Raw genomic sequence first — 20412 nt, 5'->3', positions numbered from 1 at the left:
AAAAACAACACTTGGACGTGGAGTCGTGAGAATCACTTCATCCGCTTTCTGTCTTTTTCATTTTCTGCTCCAACTGCTCTTCTTTTGTTCGCTGTGTTGTCGCTCTCTCTCTCTCCTCCCTCATCCCCCTCTCTCTCCTCCTCCTCCTCCTCCATCCGTGAGCAGCTCCACTGAACTGACTCCCCATCAGGCAGAGCAGCCCAGGAGGAGCAACCAGCTGAATTATTGAGAGCATAAAAACGCTGCCGCTAATGGATCCTGAATAAACACAGTGTCTAAGCTGCTGCTGCCTCTGTTGCCACGAGCATGAAGCTGGAAACACTGAGCTGTACGTCTGTGTCTGAGACTCTGATGCTGCAGACTGACCTGACTCTGATGCTGCAGACCGACCTGACTCTGATGCTGCAGACCGACCCGACTCTGATGCTGCAGACCGACCCGACTCTGGTGCTGCAGACTGACCTGACTCTGATGCTGCAGACCGACCTGACTCTGATGCTGCAGACCGACCCGACTCTGGTGCTGCAGACTGACCTGACTCTGATGCTGCAGACCGACCCGACTCTGATGCTGCAGACCGACCCGACTCTGATGCTGCAGACCGACCCGACTCTGATGCTGCAGACCGACCCGACTCTGATGCTGCAGACCGACCCGACTCTGATGCTGCAGACCGACCCGACTCTGATGCTGCAGACCGACCTGACTCTGATGCTGCAGACCGACCCGACTCTGATGCTGCAGACCGACCTGACTCTGATGCTGCAGACCGACCCGACTCTGATGCTGCAGACCGACCTGACTCTGATGCTGCAGACCGACCTGACTCTGATGCTGCAGACCGACCCGACTCTGATGCTGCAGACCGACCTGACTCTGATGCTGCAGACCGACCCGACTATGATGCTGCAGACCGACCTGACTCTGGTGCTGCAGACCGACCCGACTCTGATGCTGCAGACCGACCCGACTCTGATGCTGCAGACCGACCCGACTCTGATGCTGCAGACCGACCTGACTCTGGTGCTGCAGACCGACCTGACTCTGATGCTGCAGACCGACCCGACTCTGATGCTGCAGACTGACCTGACTCTGATGCTGCAGACCGACCTGACTCTGGTGCTGCAGACCGACCCGACTCTGATGCTGCAGACCGACCTGACTCTGATGCTGCAGACCGACCCGACTCTGATGCTGCAGACTGACCTGACTCTGATGCTGCAGACCGACCCGACTCTGATGCTGCAGACTGACCTGACTCTGATGCTGCAGACCGACCTGACTCTGGTGCTGCAGCAGAGACGCTCAGTCTCTCTTGGCAGCATCAACTCAGTGAGTCACCGTCTCAAAATGATTCAAGTCACCCGAGTCACAACAAACAGGTTCCGCATCTCTGACAATAATCTGGATTATAACATGATATTAACACTCGTGTTATCTCAAGGCGACCCCAAGTCGACCTTTGACCTTTGACAACACAAGGGTCAAGCTTAGTTTCGGCTCCTTAGTATTACTTTCAGGGTTGTAGTATTTACTGACCTTTTGACGAAGTCGTAACTGTTGTTTTCAAACCAAAATATGTCCAAACGTCAGCTTTTAAAGCTGCTGGACTCACTGTATCCTCTCGTCCTCAGTCGTAGCTGCTTTAGTTTGTTTTCAAACCAAAATATGTCCAAACGTCAGCTTTTAAAGCTGCTGGACTCACTGTATCCTCTCGTCCTCAGTCGTAGCTGCTTTAGTTTGTTTTCAAACCAAAATATGTCCAAACGTCAGCTTTTAAAGCTGCTGGACTCACTGTATCCTCTCGTCCTCAGTCGTAACTACTTTCATTGGTTTTCAAACCAAAATATGTCCAAACGTCAGCTTTTAAAGCTGCTGGACTCACTGTATCCTCTCGTCCTCAGTCGTAACTACTTTAGTTTGTTTTCAAACCAAAATATGTCCAAACGTCAGCTTTTAAAGCTGCTGGACTCACTGTATCCTCTCGTCCTCAGTCGTAACTACTTTCATTTGTTTTCAAACCAAAATATGTCCAAACGTCAGCTTTTAAAGCTGCTGGACTCACTGTATCCTCTCGTCCTCAGTCATCATTCTTCCTATAGCTGTCCACATCTAAAATAACACCATCAAGTGTTCAGGACCAGCTCAGGTCTCTGCATCAAGTTAAACCTTCATCGGTTCTTCGTCTAACAAGGAAACACAAAGTAACACAAAGTAACACAAAGTAACACACGGACTGGACGACACATGAAGAGGTTCATCAAAACCTTGTAATGCGATCAGACGACCAACATCCAGGGGTTCCTCTCGCCAGAGTGTGTTCATTTCTATTTAACTACTGCTCCGTCTAAAGAGAAGGAACCGCGTCTTCATTTTGTTCTGTGATAATGAACACACTGGCAGGAGCGAGTGAGGGAAATTAAAATGATGCTGCAGTCGTAAAGGAAAGAAAATGTTGGCCCTGCAGGAAAGTGGATTATGACTCAGCTGAAAATGTGTTTACATCCTCGTGCATGAGCCGTTTGTGTAACAATGCACACCGGCCTGTGTGAGAGTGTGTGTGTGAGTGTGTGTGTGTGTGTGTGAGTGTGAGTGTGTTTGAGTGTGAGTGTGAGTGTGAGTGTGTGTGTGTGTGTGTGTGAGTGTGTGTGTGAGTGTGAGTGTGAGTGTGTTTGTGAGTGTGAGTGTGTGGAGAGTGTGTGTGTGGAGAGTGTGAGTGTGTGTGTGGAGAGTGTGTGTGTGTGTGTGTGAGTGTGTGTGTGTGGAGAGTGTGTGTGTGGAGAGTGTGTGTGTGGAGAGTGTGTGTGTGTGTGTGTGTGTGGAGAGTGTGTGTTAATATAGTGTTTTACCTTCATTAATATAGTGTTTTACCTTCATTAATATAGTGTTTTACCTTCATTAATATAGTGTTTTACCTTCATTAATATAGTGTTTTACCTTCATTAATATAGTGTTTTACCTTCATTAATATAGTGTTTTATCTTCATTAATATAGTGTTTTATCTTCATTAATATAGTGTTTTACCTTCATTAATATAGTGTTTTACCTTCATTAATATAGTGTTTTACCTTCATTAATATAGTGTTTTACCTTCATTAATATAGTGTTTTACCTTCATTAATATAGTGTTTTACCTTCATTAATAAAGTTTTTTAGTATGAACGTCACACTGGGAATGACTGAAGTATTGATAAATAATAATGACATTATGTACACATGAATATTCATCATTTATATTTGGTTGATAACAACATTGTTTGATTACAGTTATAAATGTACTGTTGAACTGATGTAATGGACGAGAAATAAATCAATGAATCTGTTTAAAGATCAATGAAGATGCGACTCGTGGGTTTGGAGGAGGTTTTAAGAAGCGTCTTCGTTATCAATACATGAAGAATTCAGTGAGTATTTTATCACCAGAGGGTTGATGGTTGATCTCACGGAGGATAAATGAAAGGACGCTTGAATAGAAAAGAAAACGTTGATTGTATTTAATAAGTAAGTAATAAATAAATAATAAATAAGTTATTGAGTGTAAACGACGTTCAAGTGACGATGGTTCACTGCGGAGTGAGTGATGTTGATCTGAAGATAAGGACACACACACACACACACACACATTATCCTTTTATGTCTCCGACCTCAGTGTGTCCAGAAATAGAGGACGCCCCTGGCCTTGGCCGTCTGCCTCGACACTGCCTCCTGTACTTTCCACTGCGCCTCGCAAATAGATCCGATGTCAGGATGAAGCCGTCAGACATCAACGGTCGCAGCGGCATCGCCTTCATGGCGGCTTTAGTCACTTCTTAGTGACACGCGATACACTGACGGGACTTTGGTGTGTGTTCACGTATGAGCAGGTGTGTGTGTGTGTGTGTGTGAGTGTGTGTGTGTGTGTGTGAGTGAGGAACTAAAAGTTGATACATTGATAATATAAAATAATGAAGGTTCATTTAATAAACAATCAGAAAATCATTTTCTCACCAAGACTAGACAAGAAGTGCATGAAAGTAACTTAAAGTCTCACGAGGGCATCAATAAAAACGATTAAAACGTTAGAAAAGACCAGATTCTCATGAGTCGATGAAGAAAAGTAACACAAACCTTCTTCTTGTCTCTCATTGAGCTTTTTCCTCGAACCATGATTTTACATCCTGTCTCTGCTTCCAACTGTTTGGCTGTCAGTCCTCGAGGTCCGAGGATCCTGCCCACGAAGTTGTACTGCAGAGAGAGAGAGAGAACAGGTGAGCATTCATTACAAGTCAAACACTTCAGGACCAGAGTGAAGGTGAGACCACGAGATGAAGTCTCTTCAGGACCAGAGTGAAGGTGAGACCACGAGATGAAGTCTCTTCAGGACCAGAGTGAAGGTGAGACCACGAGATGAAGTCTCTTCAGGACCAGAGTGAAGGTGAGACCACGAGATGAAGTCTCTTCAGGACCACAGTGAAGGTGAGACCACGAGATGAAGTCTCTTCAGGACCAGAGTGAAGGTGAGACCACGAGATGAAGTCTCTTCAGGACCAGAGTGAAGGTGAGACCACGAGATGAAGTCTCTTCAGGACCAGAGTGAAGGTGAGACCACGAGATGAGGACCACGAGATGAAGTCTCTTCAGGGCGACTCGTCTCACAGTAGCTTTTGCAGCTTTGTGGCAAAAAAAGAGCAAAGTATTTACAGACTGAAATCCTTCTCTGCTTGAAGATGTCTTTGAATGGGATGAAAACGTGTCGCAATAATCCAAACAGACGGCAGCGTCTCGGAGGAGAACAATGGCGTGAAACCAGCGACGCAGCAGACGAACAAACACCATCCACTCGAGTCACAAACACTTGCGTATGGAGAGGATTTTTGAGTCGACAATGAGTGACGTCACTCTGCTGCGGACGCTTCACGTCTTCAATGACAAACATCTGCTCTGATGCCTCCAGTCGAGTCTCATTTAATCACCGACGGATTACAAGTTCAACGCTCGTTTGTTTACGTGCTTCTTCAGTCCAGGATCTTCTGTGGACGTGGATCCAATATTCTCGTGTGGAACCATTATTCTATATAATGTGTTTTCAGAATCATTTACTTCAAGCATTTAAATGGTGAAAATCTGTTTGTTATTTCAATAGTTTGTAAATAAATATAATAATAATAGTCAATAAATCCAAAATACATATGAAAGAGAACTGAGGTAATTATATATTATCATGATATATTATCATGATATATTATCATGATATATTATCATGATATATTATCATGATATATTATCATTATATATTATCATGATATATTATCATGATATATTATCATGATATATTATCATTATTGATATTGAAATGATTGAATTGAACAATTAAAAAAATAACTAAATGCTTGAATGAAAAAAACAGCTTTTCAAGTTGTAACATTTCAAATGTTTAACTCAAGCAAACAATGATACACACACACACACACGCACACCTACACACGCACGCACACCTACACACACACACACTGATACACAATACAGGAAGTGTTCTGCTGTCACTCCGCGGACCACCATCTCGTGACGCTGTGACCCCCCAACCATGTAAAAGTGTGAGCAAGAGTGTGTCCAGTGAGGTACAGCAGGTCACCTGTCCAGAGACACCTGTCCAGAGACACCTGTCCGGAGACACCTGTCCGGAGACACCTGTCCAGAGACACCTGTCCGGAGACACCTGTCCGGAGACACCTGTCTAGAGACACCCGTCTAGAGACACCTGTCCGGAGACACCTGTCCAGAGACATCTGTCCGGAGACATCTGTCCAGAGACACCTGTCCGGAGACACCTGTCCGGAGACACCTGTCTAGAGACACCTGTCTAGAGACACCTGTCCGGAGACACCTGTCTAGAGACACCTGTCCGGAGACACCTGTCCAGAGACATCTGTCCGGAGACATCTGTCCAGAGACACCTGTCCAGAGACACCTGTCCAGAGACACCTGTCTAGAGACACCTGTCCGGAGACACCTGTCCGGAGACACCTGTCCGGAGACACCTGTCCAGAGACACCTGTCCAGAGACACCTGTCCGGAGACACCTGTCCGGAGACACCTGTCCAGAGACACCTGTCCGGAGACACCTGTCCAGAGACACCTGTCCAGAGACACCTGTCCGGAGACACCTGTCCAGAGACACCTGTCCAGAGACATCTGTCCGGAGACACCTGTCCGGAGACACCTGTCCGGAGACACCTGTCCGGAGACACCTGTCCGGAGACATGAAGCAACAATCCTGACTCAGCCTCTATGAAAACAGCAGCAGCCTGAGGAACACGCAGCAGGAAGCTGTCGCTCTGCATCACGTCTTTCCAGGCGAGGAAAATAAAAGGAAGAAACCTGGAGCGTGTGATGTTTTGAAGAACTCTGGTTACACAACAACTACACAATCAAAGGAACTGGACAATATGATCAAATCTCTCTGGACTCGAGGGTCGTCACCAGACCCAAGACCGTCTCCATGACCCTGCACCTCAATGTGGTCCTTCTTCTTCTTCTTCTCCCTCACTGCTCAGAGTCTGGTTCTGCCTGAGGTTTCTGCCTGTTGTTTGTCAGTCAGTACTGAGTACTGCACTTCAGTACTGAGTACTGCACTTCAGTACTGACTGACAAACACGTTTCATCTCTCAAGGTATAGTTCGGTGATCGAACCTCGTGTGGGTTTTTAAAGAGAAACTAAAGATAATGAACATCAGATTCATTGGATCAGAATCAGCAAATCTTTTTATTTTCTCTGGAAGCTTGAAGCTGAAAAATATGTTGTTTATCTTAAGACTTAGATTGTTTGTCTTTATTTCTCTTTGCTCTTCTTCTTATTTTATTTTTATTTATTTTTTATGAATAATTGCGTCTAATTGAGACCTGCTGAGGATCAATAAAGTTGTACCTAAACTAAAAATGAAATCTTAACGAAGACTGGACCTGATCATATTCAGGGATGAGTTCAGGAAGTGGTTTTGAAGTGAAGGCATCACATTATTGATATCAATATTAAATCAATAACTTGGTCACTAGTTGTGTCTCCTTTGAATGAAACGACAACAACAATCCTAGAAAGTCATGGTTTTAAAGACACAACATTAACTGAACTGAAATATGAACCAAACCAACTATAAAATCAACATCTAAGCTGATAAAGAATATCCTCCGACAGTTGTTGACTCGTGACCTCGGCTCCACAGAAGCGTTTTAAAAAGGTTCCTGGTGCTACGAAGGCTGGACCTCCATCTTAAGCCCTCGCAGAGACAACAGAGCCCAGACTTATCTAAAGGGTACAGAGTGGAGTCTGCCAGGAGGTCAACTCAGCACCACGAGAAGAGGATCCAGTTCTGGCTCTGAACCATGAGTCCACTAATGCAGAGGAACCTTCGCCGGCTGGAGTTAAAATAACTCATCTTAGGTTCACACTTCACTGACTCAAGAAAGAATCATCCTATCTTGATTCACAAGGTCATTTGACTGGTATTTAACGTACATTTATGTGTGCTTCACTGATAACATTGTTCGGGGCTTTAAATAAATCAGGATGTTTTGATTGTTCGCCTCCAAGACTGTTTGAGTTTTAAGACGCACTTCCCAGTGGACTTGGACTCCAGAGACGGATTAATAACAGAGAACCAGTACAAGTCTGTCCAAAAGACACACAGTGACACACACACAGTGACACACACACACTCGCAGTGACACACACACACAGTGACACACACACACACAGTGACACACACACACACAGTGACACACACACACACAGTGACACACACACACACAGTGACACACACACACAGTGACACACACACACACAGTGACACACACACACACAGTGACACACACACACAGTGACACACACACACAGTGACACACACACACAGTGACACACACACACACACACACAGTGACACACACACACACACACAGTGACACACACACACACAGTGACACACACACACACACACACAGTGACACACACACACAGTGACACACACACACAGTGACACACACACACACAGTGACACACACACACACACACACAGTGACACACACACACAGTGACGCACACACACAGTGACACACACACACACACACACACAGTGACACACACACACACACACACAGTGACACACACACACACACACAGTGACACACACACACACAGTGACACACACACACACAGTGACACACACACAGTGACACACACACACAGTGACACACACACACACACACACACAGTGACACACACACACAGTGACACACACACACACACACACACAGTGACACACACAGTGACACACACACACACACACACAGTGACACACACACACACAGTGACACACACACACACACACACACACACAGTGACACACACACACACACACACAGTGACACACACACACACACACACAGTGACACACACACACAGTGACACACACACACAGTGACACACACACACAGTGACACACACACACAGTGATACACACACACAGTGACACACACACACAGTGACACACACACACACACAGTGACACACACACACAGTGACACACACACACACAGTGACACACACACACAGTGACACACACACACAGTGACACACACACACACACACAGTGACACACACACACACAGTGACACACACACAGTAACAAAGTCTCCTTCAGGACAAGAGCTTACGTTGACATTAAAGAGACTTTGTTCAGCCAGTTATCACGACTCCACAGTTGTGTACATGCACGTCTTTTGTTTGTGTGTGTGAGCGGTGTGTGTGTGTAAAATCACAATGAGTGTGTGAACTCTTACACCCCAGACGCCCGGGCTGGTGGTCACGTGACTGGTGTGAGCAGAAACTGTGAGACTCCAGCAGATCCAGCAACAATGCTCAGAGAAGCAGAACAATTGTTCCTTTGACAGTGTTTGTTTGCGGCGGCGGCGGAGACAGGAAATGAGATCAGGCCGAGGGCTCTGGCGAGTGTGTGCGACGAGGGCTTATCAGGCGGCGGCGCCGAGACCCAGAATACCAATCAGTTATTAAGCAGCCGGACGCATGGAGATGTGCGACACTTGATTCTGGGCAACATCTCGTCTTTCATTACTTTCATCCCGGAGCGTGTGTTTCCACCGATCGCACCAGGATTACCTTCACACACACTTCACACACACACAGGTGAGTCTCTTCACACACACACACACACACACAGGTGACACCCGCTGCGCCCCGTAACGCATCCATTGTCACCAGGAAGTGAAATCGCTCTGTTATGGAAGTTTTTATTCTTCTAACAGACAAAAGCGTCTCAACAGTAAATACACAACATGAGGTGTCGTTCGTCTCAACAACGCTCTCTGCCACATCGACCTGAAGAGCTACTGTGATGCTTGGCCGCCCAGCCGACCCATCGCAGCTGTCGTCATGGCAACATAGTATTTAAATTCAGTAGTGTAGCGACGATCAGACGGTGTCGTACAGTATCGTCTCTACTTCCTGCGTGATGACATCACTCGCTGCATATGAGAACGTCTCTTAAAAATATTCTTTATGGTTAATAAACGTCAACAGAACGTTTACATGATACTTTTTACTACATAAAACATTTATATTGACAGAAGACGATCTTCGTCAACATCATTACTTTCCGTTCTTTCGAAACATAAATATTTACTGAGGTGTTTATGATCCAAACTACACACATATAAACATATTTCTGAACTGGAATGTTTGCATTTCATTGTACAGTTGTGTATTATTATTAGTAAAACAGCTTCAGCCAATCAGAGGCTTCGTCACATGTAGCACTTCCTGTTGGTGTCAAAGTCACATGATCGTCAGACCAGGAAATGAAAGAAAGAAATGATGTTGACGAAGATCGTCTTCTTGTCAATATAAATGTTTTATGAGGTAAAAAGTATCATTTAAACGTTTCTTTAACCATAAAAAATATTTTAAAGCCACGTATGAAGCGAGTGACGTCATCACGTAGGAAGTGGGGGACGATAATGTAGGGGGGACCGAAATCGTACCGACACAGTCACTACATAGATTAGTGTGTAGCAAGGCATCATGGGAGCACCAGGTGAGGTGTGATCCTCATCCTCTCTAGTCGAGGTTTGTCTGTCGTTAAAATGATGCCATGTTTGTAAGAGAGAGAACGAAGGACCACATTAAAAACAGGTCCATGAGGACTGAGGGGGGGTGAGGGGGTGAGGGGGGTGCGAGGGGGGTCGGGGGTCAGGGGGGTGGGATTCAATCTAGATTCCAATGATGACATTTCGCCTCAAAGCCCCGGAAGACTTCAAAGCTGACTTTTTTCCTTCGCATATCCAGCGTTTACCGTCTAATCCATGACTGCTCGGATAATTCTGCAGGTTTATTCTGGGGGTTCAGGCGCGGTGAGGAGGGGGGGGCAGGGAGGACAGGGAGGACGAGGAGGACGAGGAGGACGAGGAGGACGAGGAGGACGAGGTGAAGTTTGTTCGATCAGAGCAGAGTTTGTAAACGTGTGGAGCAGAGAGTGATCAGAACACGACACTCATGGAAAAGTGAAGATCATGAAGATCAGGCCACGACTGTGGTTTTTATAAACACCAGGACCAGGAATCCAAGTGGGTCACATGTGGTCACCGTGACTCTGATCCGCTTGGTTTTAGTAAGTATGACGACGTGTCATCATCAAGTCAACTTAACTAGTAGCTACACAACCAGGTCACACACTCTGAACAAAGTGATGACAACGACTGACACAATGACACACAACTGAAGTTCGGCTTCACAAGTCTTTTGAAAAAGTACAAAAACACTGTTGATGTGGATTCATCATAATAATAATAATAATAATTTGTAATAATATAAAACTTTCATAATGGATCTCGACTCAAACTGTAATCATATAAAACTACAACATACAAGTATTGATATATAACTACAGTAATAATCATTTATATTTCACTTCACATTCCAACAACAAATGTCAAAGTAAAACCAGATAAAGACATTAAAAAGACATTATTAAAGATATGGTTCTAGTTCTTAGTTAAAACTGACACTCATGATTCAAACATTGCTGAGGCTGCTGAGTTTACTCCGAGTACTCCAGCGATGATACTGAGAGAAGAAGTAAACCCTCACGATACTGTTGCTACTTATTGTTTCACAAAAGCTGTTTATCTTCTCACACATTCCAGGACAACAAAGTTATGTTTGTTGAGAAGCTACAGAAGATCTGCTGAGAACATGTTGCTGGTCCTGATGTGACGTGAGGGTCAGAAGGACTTCAAGATCCTTCAAGATCCTTCAAGAACCTTCAAGAACCTTCAAGAACCTTCAACAACGACGAGACCCTCATGGGAGTCACTTTAATTACTTCGCTGCAAACGAGCCGAAGCTCTTGAGCTGCAGTGAAACGATTGAGGACGAACTGTCGACTCACACCTTATTTTTATCTTTTATCCTGAGTCGCAGCGAGAGGACAGAACCTCGTCTGACCCTTGACCTCAAAATACCTTCAGTCAGAGAGCAAACAATTATTTATTCACGTTATTAACTTAAAGCTTTTCATCTATAAACACAAAATATTGTTTTTAAGCCTAAAAAACACGTTGACATCACTATGGCTGTTAAATAATGACCTTTTGTTAATATTATTTTGCAATTAAACTTCTGGCCTCTAGATGGCAACAGTCGTTACATCCTCACAGCTTAAGGAAGAACGATGACTGAGGACGAGAGGATACAGTGAGTCCAGCAGCTTTTAAAGCTTTGTCAAGAGTCATGTGATCACACCAGAGTCAAGTACTGGACAATACTACATATATATACTTGTTACTACACTATCACAACACCAGAGTCAAGTACTGGACAATACTACACTTATATACTTGTTACTACACTATCACAACACCAGAGTCAAGTACTGGACAATACTACATATATATACTTGTTACTACACTATCACAACACCAGAGTCAAGTACTGGACAATACTACACATATATACTTGTTACTACACTATCACAACACCAGAGTCAAGTACTGGACAATACTACACATATATACTTGTTACTACACTATCACAACACCAGAGTCAAGTACTGGACAATACTACACATATATACTTGTTACTACACTATCACAACACCAGAGTCAAGTACTGGACAATACTACACTTATATACTTGTTACTACACTATCACAACACCAGAGTCAAGTACTGGACAATACTACACATATATACTTGTTACTACACTATCACAACACCAGAGTCAAGTACTGGACAATACTACACTTATATACTTGTTACTACACTATCACAACACCAGAGTCAAGTACTGGACAATACTACACATATATACTTGTTACTACACTATCACAACACCAGAGTCAAGTACTGGACAATACTACACATATATACTTGTTACTACACTATCACAACACCAGAGTCAAGTACTGGACAATACTACACATATATACTTGTTACTACACTATCACAACACCAGAGTCAAGTACTGGACAATACTACACATATATACTTGTTACTACACTATCACAACACCAGAGTCAAGTACTGGACAATACTACACATATATACTTGTTACTACACTATCACTATAAATCATTGTATCGTGACATCAACACACTCTTGACACACACACACACACACACTCACTCCTACTAACTTATATAATGACATCATATCCTGAGGAACGAGCGTATTATTGCAGAAGATGATATTCAATGATTTATATATTCACGTCTAATCCCTACAGTTCACTTCAAACCGACTTATTTTCATTCAAGTGTAACAAACAATCGATGCAGACGTTTAGCAGTCGTGGAAACAGGAGCAGCAGCGAATAAGAGCGAGACAGACGGGTATTTAAAAGACGTGTCACACATCCTATCAGATGTCTGAAGGTCAGCGGAAAATGACATGCTGAGCTGTCAGTCAGCCGCCGTTAAATGTGTGTGTGTGTGTGTGTGTGTGTGTGTGTGTGTGTGTGTGTGTGTTTAGCACAGAGCCACAGATAGCATTTAATTGAAAGTAGAAGTTATCAGATAGTCGGCAACACAGCTGTCAGTCAAGAGTCGCGGCATCAGCGACGACATCCAGAGAGAATGTAAAGTGCAGAGACACACACTAGACAAACAGATGCACACACACAGAAGAGACGCACACCAGAAAAACAGATGCACACACACAGAAGAGACACACACTAGAAAAACAGATGCACACACACACACAGAAGAGACACACACTAGACAGATAGATGCACACACACACACACAGAAGAGACACACACTAGACAGATAGATGCACACATGTACACAGAAGAGAAACACACACCCACACACACACACACACACACACACTCAAGCAGACGTGGAAACTCGACGGTGAAACAGTGACATCCAGACTCCAGAGAATCTAATTAACTGGTGCAGACGAGCAGGTGAGGAAGTATCACGAGTGAGGATGATGCAAGAGTGTGTCTGCAGTACTAGTGTAGTGTGTGTGTGTCTGCAGTACTACTGTAGTGTGTGTGTGTGTCTGCAGTACTAGTGTAGTGTGTGTGTGTCTGCAGTACTAGTGTAGTGTGTGTGTGTCTGCAGTACTACTGTAGTGTGTGTGTGTCTGCAGTACTAGTGTAGTGTGTGTGTGTCTGCAGTACTAGTGTAGTGTGTGTGTGTCTGCAGTACTACTGTAGTGTGTGTGTGTCTGCAGTACTAGTGTAGTGTGTGTGTCTGCAGTACTAGTGTAGTGTGTGTGTGTCTGCAGTACTAGTGTAGTGTGTGTGTGTCTGCAGTACTACTGTAGTGTGTGTGTGTCTGCAGTACTACTGTAGTGTGTGTGTGTCTGCAGTACTAGTGTAGTGTGTGTGTGTCTGCAGTACTAGTGTAGTGTGTGTGTGTCTGCAGTACTACTGTAGTGTGTGTGTGTCTGCAGTACTAGTGTAGTGTGTGTGTGTCTGCAGTACTACTGTAGTGTGTGTGTGTCTGCAGTACTAGTGTAGTGTGTGTGTGTCTGCAGTACTACTGTAGTGTGTGTGTGTCTGCAGTACTAGTGTAGTGTGTGTGTGTCTGCAGTACTACTGTAGTGTGTGTGTGTCTGCAGTACTAGTGTAGTGTGTGTGTGTCTGCAGTACTACTGTAGTGTGTGTGTGTCTGCAGTACTAGTGTAGTGTGTGTGTGTCTGCAGTACTAGTGTAGTGTGTGTGTGTCTGCAGTACTACTGTAGTGTGTGTGTGTCTGCAGTACTAGTGTAGTGTGTGTGTGTCTGCAGTACTACTGTAGTGTGTGTGTGTCTGCAGTACTAGTGTAGTGTGTGTGTCTGCAGTACTAGTGTAGTGTGTGTGTGTCTGCAGTACTAGTGTAGTGTGTGTGTCTGCAGTACTAGTGTAGTGTGCGTGTCTGCAGTACTAGTGTAGTGTGTGTGTCTGCAGTACTAGTGTAGTGCGTGTGTCTGCAGTACTAGTGTAGTGTGTGTGTCTGCAGTACTAGTGTAGTCGTGAGAGTGAGATACTCCTGGTCTAATAATCATCATCCCAGTGCGACAGGGTTGAAGCGACTCATCCTTTCTTCTCCATTCTTCACGATCCAATCTCGACCTGATCCTGAATCATCTCCTCCATCAAACCAAAACAAACGCTTCCATTATTCCGTCTTGTTGACGAGAAGTTCACGGATGAGCAGAAATACTTCAGCCCTGCCAAGAGTATCAGCTTCGAACATGTAAATCAAAACAGAGTTTTATTCTGCATTTACTCTGAAACCCTGGAGTGTTAAAGGATACGAGAGAACAAGAGCCTTAACTCCATCTGTGACGGACAGAAAGAGTATTAACCAGCATGCATTGCAGGTTCACAGTTGAGGAAACATTTACTTTCTATGCACTGAAAGATAAACCTCATTTATTAAGTTTAACTTCATTTGTTTTCAAACCAAAATATGTCCAAACATCAGCTTCAAAAGCTGCTGGACTCACTGTATCCTCTCGTCCTCAGTCATTATTCTTCCTTTAGCTGTGAGGACGTAACGACTGCTGCCATCTAGAGGCCGGACTTAGGCCTGCAATGTTTAAAGTGGAACTAAAGTGTGTATTTGTGTGTGTGTATGTGTGACTCTATTGTATCATCAGTGTGTGTTGTTGTTGTGATGTGTGACTCTATTGTATCATCAGTGTGTGTGTGTTGTTGTGATGTGTGACTCTATTGTATCATCAGTGTGTGTGTTGTTGTGATGTGTGACTCTATTGTATCATCAGTGTGTGTGTTGTTGTGATGTGTGACTCTATTGTATCATCAGTGTGTGTTGTTGTGATGTGTGACTCTATTGTATCATCAGTGTGTGTGTTGTTGTGATGTGTGACTCTATTGTATCATCAGTGTGTGTGTTGTTGTGATGTGTGACTCTTTTCTATCATCAGTGTGTGTGTGTTGTTGTGATGTGTGACTCTATTGTATCATCAGTGTGTGTGTTGTTGTGATGTGTGACTCTATTGTATCATCAGTGTGTGTGTGTTGTTGTGATGCGTGACTCTATTGTATAAGTGTGTGTGTGTGTGTGTGTTGTTGTGATGTGTGACTCTATTGTATCAGTGTGTGTGTGTGTTGTTGTGATGTGTGACTCTATTGTATCATCAGTGTGTGTGTGTTGTTGTGATGTGTGACTCTATTGTATCAGTGTGTGTGTGTGTTGTTGTGATGTGTGACTCTATTGTATCAGTGTGTGTGTGTGTGTTGTTGTGATGTGTGACTCTATTGTATCATCAGTGTGTGTGTGTTGTTGTGATGTGTGACTCTATTGTATCATCAGTGTGTGTGTGTTGTTGTGATGTGTGACTCTATTGTATCAGTGTGTGTGTGTGTTGTTGTGATGCGTGACTCTATTGTATCAGTGTGTGTGTGTGTTGTTGTGATGTGTGACTCTATTGTATCATCAGTGTGTGTTTGTACAAAACTCTCTTTTCGTTGAAATATTGACAATGGAAAATGATCATAAGCTCCGCCCACTGAAAAACTGTTTTTCTGGAGATTAAATCTTGTTGACCATAACCACACCCACTCTGCAGTGATTGGTCAAGCATGGAGGTTTGTCTGCCATCAATGGTCTCCACCTCCAAGGGATTGGTTGTATAAACAAAGCGTGATTACAGCTGGACTAGGAGTGAAGCTATTATTACGTCATAATGGACTCTCGTAACCTCTCGTTCGCCCAGATTTCAGTTTATAAAGTAATAAGTTCATGACATTAGTCGACCTTTAAATGTTTTTAAATTCTTCTGAGATTTACAGTTATTTTCTCTTTCGTTCAAACTCATGTATTAGTGAAGCTGAACTATAACACGTGACTGTCAATCACATGTACAACTTTAATGTCAACATATCTGCAGTAAAACATTTAAAAAGGATCATTTAATGACATTTCTGTCATAGAAACATGTCATCATGCTGTGGTATATTTGTATACTATATATTTGATTAAATATATAATATTTGGATACTATATATTAAATTAAATATATAATATTTGTACACTACATATTAGATTAAATATAATATTTGTTCACTACATATTAGATTAAACATAATATGTGTCCACTAGATACTAAATTAAACATAATATTTGTACACTACATACTAAATTAAACATAATATTTGTACACTAGATACTAAATTAAACATAATATTTGTACACTACATATTAAACTAAATATAATATTTGTACACTAGATACTAAATTAAACATAATATTTGTCCACTACATATTAAACTAAATATAATATTTGTCCACTACATATTAAACTAAATATAATATTTGTCCACTACATATTAAACTAAATATAATATTTGTCCACTACATATTAGATTAAATATATAATATTTGTCCACTACATATTAGATTAAATATAATATGTGTCCACTACATATTAGATTAAATATATAATATTTGTCCACTACATATTAAACTAAATATAATATTTGTCCACTACATATTAGATTAAATATATAATATTTGTCCACTACATATTAAACTAAATATAATATTTGTCCACTACATATTAGATTAAATATATAATATTTGTCCACTACATATTAAACTAAATATAATATTTGTCCACTACATATTAAACTAAATATAATATTTGTACACTACATATTAGATTAAATATATAATATTTGTCCACTACATATTAGATTAAATATAATATGTGTCCACTACATATTAGATTAAATATAATATTTGTCCACTACATATTAGATTAAATATATAATATTTGTCCACTACATATTAGATTAAATATATAATATTTGTCCACTACATATTCGATTAAATATATAATATTTGTCCACTACATATTAGATTAAATATATAATATTTGTCCACTACATATTAGATTAAATATATAATATTTGTCCACTACATATTAGATTAAATATATAATATTTGTCCACTACATATTAGATTAAATGTATAATATTTGTCCACTACATATTAGATTAAATATATAATATTTGTCCACTACATATTAGATTAAATATATAATATTTGTCCACTACATATTAGATTAAATATATAATATTTGTCCACTACATATTAGATTAAATGTATAATATTTGTCCACTACATATTAAATATATAATACTTGTATGGATGGCCTCAGCAGCCACTGACGTCCGTCACACATAATTACGCTGCCGAGGCACCAGTGCTCACTAGTGGGTGAACTTAGGTTCTGGATGCACTCGGACCGCGGGTCAGCGTCGCTGCTACAGCTTAGCTGATCCAATCCAGTCCCAAGTGGCCTTTATCAATCCTGTCATGGGGAAAATGCAATCCACGCCTGGCTGGCCTGCTCTCCTGCTCCTCTTATCCCGGCGTCACCTCCTCCATTCACTCGCTCGCGGGATTACGAGCAGCGAGTGTTTGTGTGCAGAGATTATGACTCGTGTCGTGGAGAAGATGTTGGAAGGTGACTTACGTCAGGATACTCTTTGACGGGAACGAACAGCTTCTCCTGCAGGTGGACGATCGGACCCAGAGGCTCAGGGAGCTCCAGAGGGTGTCGGTCCACCAGGCCGTTCACTGTGTCGCTGTACATGTCCTTACGTACTCTGTTGATCTCTGCAACACAATATACATGTTTGTAAGTACTCTGCAACACAATATACATGTTTGTAAGTACTCTGCAACACAATATACATGTTTGTAAGTACTCTGTAACACAATATACATGTTTGTAAGTACTCTGTTGATCTCTGCAACACAATATACATGTTTGTAAGTACTCTGTTACACAATATACATGTTTGTAAGTACTCTGTAACACAATATACATGTATGTAAGTACTCTGTTGATCTCTGCAACACAATATACATGTTTGTGAGTACTCTGCAACACAATATACATGTATGTAAGTACTCTGTTGATCTCTGCAACACAATATACATGTATGTAAGTACTCTGTTGATCTCTGTAACACAATATACATGTTTGTAAGTACTCTGTTACACAATATACATGTATGTAAGTACTCTGTTACACAATATACATGTATGTAAGTACTCTGTTGATCTCTGCAACACAATATACATATATGTAAGTACTCTGTAACACAATATACATGTATGTAAGTACTCTGTTGATCTCTGCAACACAATATACATGTTTGTAAGTACTCTGTAACACAATATACATGTATGTAAGTACTCTGTTGATCTCTGCAACACAATATACATGTATGTAACTACTCTGCAACACAATATACATGTATGTAAGTACTCTGTTGATCTCTGCAACACAATATACATGTATGTAAGTACTCTGCAACACAATATACATGTATGTAACTACTCTGCAACACAATATACATGTATGTAAGTACTCTGTTGATCTCTGCAACACAATATACATGTATGTAACTACTCTGCAACACAATATACATGTATGTAACTACTCTGCAACACAATATACATGTATGTAACTACTCTGCAACACAATATACATGTATGTAAGTACTCTGTTGATCTCTGCAACACAATATACATGTATGTAAGTACTCTGTTGATCTCTGCAACACAATATACATGTATGTAAGTACTCTGTTGATCTCTGCAACACAATATACATGTATGTAAGTACTCTGTTGATCTCTGCAACACAATATACATGTATGTAAGTACTCTGTTGATCTCTGCAACACAATATACATGTATGTAAGTACTCTGTTGATCTCTGTAACACAATATACATGTATGTAAGTACTCTGTTGATCTCTGCAACACAATATACATGTATGTAAGTACTCTGTTGATCTCTGCAACACAATATACATGTATGTAAGTACTCTGTTGATCTCTGTAACACAATATACATGTATGTAAGTACTCTGTTGATCTCTGCAACTACAACACTTGAAGAAATGACTTAACTACACACACGACTTAAATAAACACAAAACATCACACGCTCAGCAACCTTCAGAACCACAACACTTGAAGAAATGACTGGTACTGAACATTCACGGCTGTATGACTTAACTACACACTGTACTTAACTACACACTGTACTTAACTACACACTGTACTTAACTACACACACGACTGAACTACACACACGACTGAACTAGAAACAGGACTTAACTACACACAAAGGTAACGCAAGTATGATGTGATGTGAACTAGTTTGATTACAGATGAAACTAGTTTGATTACAGATGAAACTAGTTTGATTACAGATGAAACTAGTTTGATTACAGATGAAACTAGTGTGATTACAGATGACACTAGTTTGATTACAGATGAAACTAGTTTGATTACAGATGACACTAGTTTGATTACAGATGACACTAGTTTGATTACAGATGACACTAGTTTGATTACAGATGACACTAGTTTGATTACAGATGAAACTAGTTTCATTACAGATGAAACTAGTTTCATTACAGATGACACTAGTTTGATTACAGATGACACTAGTTTGATTACAGATGAAACTAGTTTGATTACAGATGAAACTAGTTTGATTACAGATGAAACTAGTTTGATTACAGATGACACTAGTTTGATTACAGATGAAACTAGTTTGATTACAGATGAAACTAGTTTGATTACAGATGAAACTAGTTTGATTACAGATGACACTAGTTTGATTACAGATGAAACTAGTTTGATTACAGATGAAACTAGTTTGATTACAGATGAAACTAGTTTGATTACAGATGACACTAGTTTGATTACAGATGAAACTAGTTTGATTACAGATGAAACTAGTTTGATTACAGATGACACTAGTTTGATTACAGATGAAACTAGTTTGATTACAGATGAAACTAGTTTGATTACAGATGAAACTAGTTTGATTACAGATGAAACTAGTTTGATTACAGATGAAACTAGTTTGATTACAGA

At 41.4% G+C, this 20412-nt stretch overlaps 1 protein-coding gene across 3 annotated transcripts in view; it reads right to left on the bottom strand.

Annotated features, from left to right (window-relative positions):
• qkia (QKI, KH domain containing, RNA binding a) overlaps window positions 1-20412 on the bottom strand; it is a 68201-nt gene that overhangs the window by 24505 nt on the left and 23284 nt on the right. For all 3 annotated transcript variants that reach the window (XM_087780609.1, XM_087780611.1, XM_087780610.1), the window contains exons 2-3: window positions 17984-18126; window positions 4109-4225 (exon numbers count right to left, since the gene is read on the bottom strand). In XM_087780609.1, coding sequence (XP_087636735.1) covers window positions 4109-4225; window positions 17984-18126 — 260 coding nt within the window. The remainder of the gene's footprint in view (window positions 1-4108; window positions 4226-17983; window positions 18127-20412) is intronic.

This window comes from Callionymus lyra, chromosome 18 (assembly GCF_982586985.1).
Source record: "Callionymus lyra chromosome 18, fCalLyr1.hap1.1, whole genome shotgun sequence".
In the NCBI taxonomy this organism is placed as follows: Eukaryota; Metazoa; Chordata; class Actinopteri; order Syngnathiformes; family Callionymidae; genus Callionymus; species Callionymus lyra.
The sequence above is the reverse complement of the archived record's forward strand: the minus strand, read 5'-3'. Positions and strand labels throughout refer to the sequence as shown.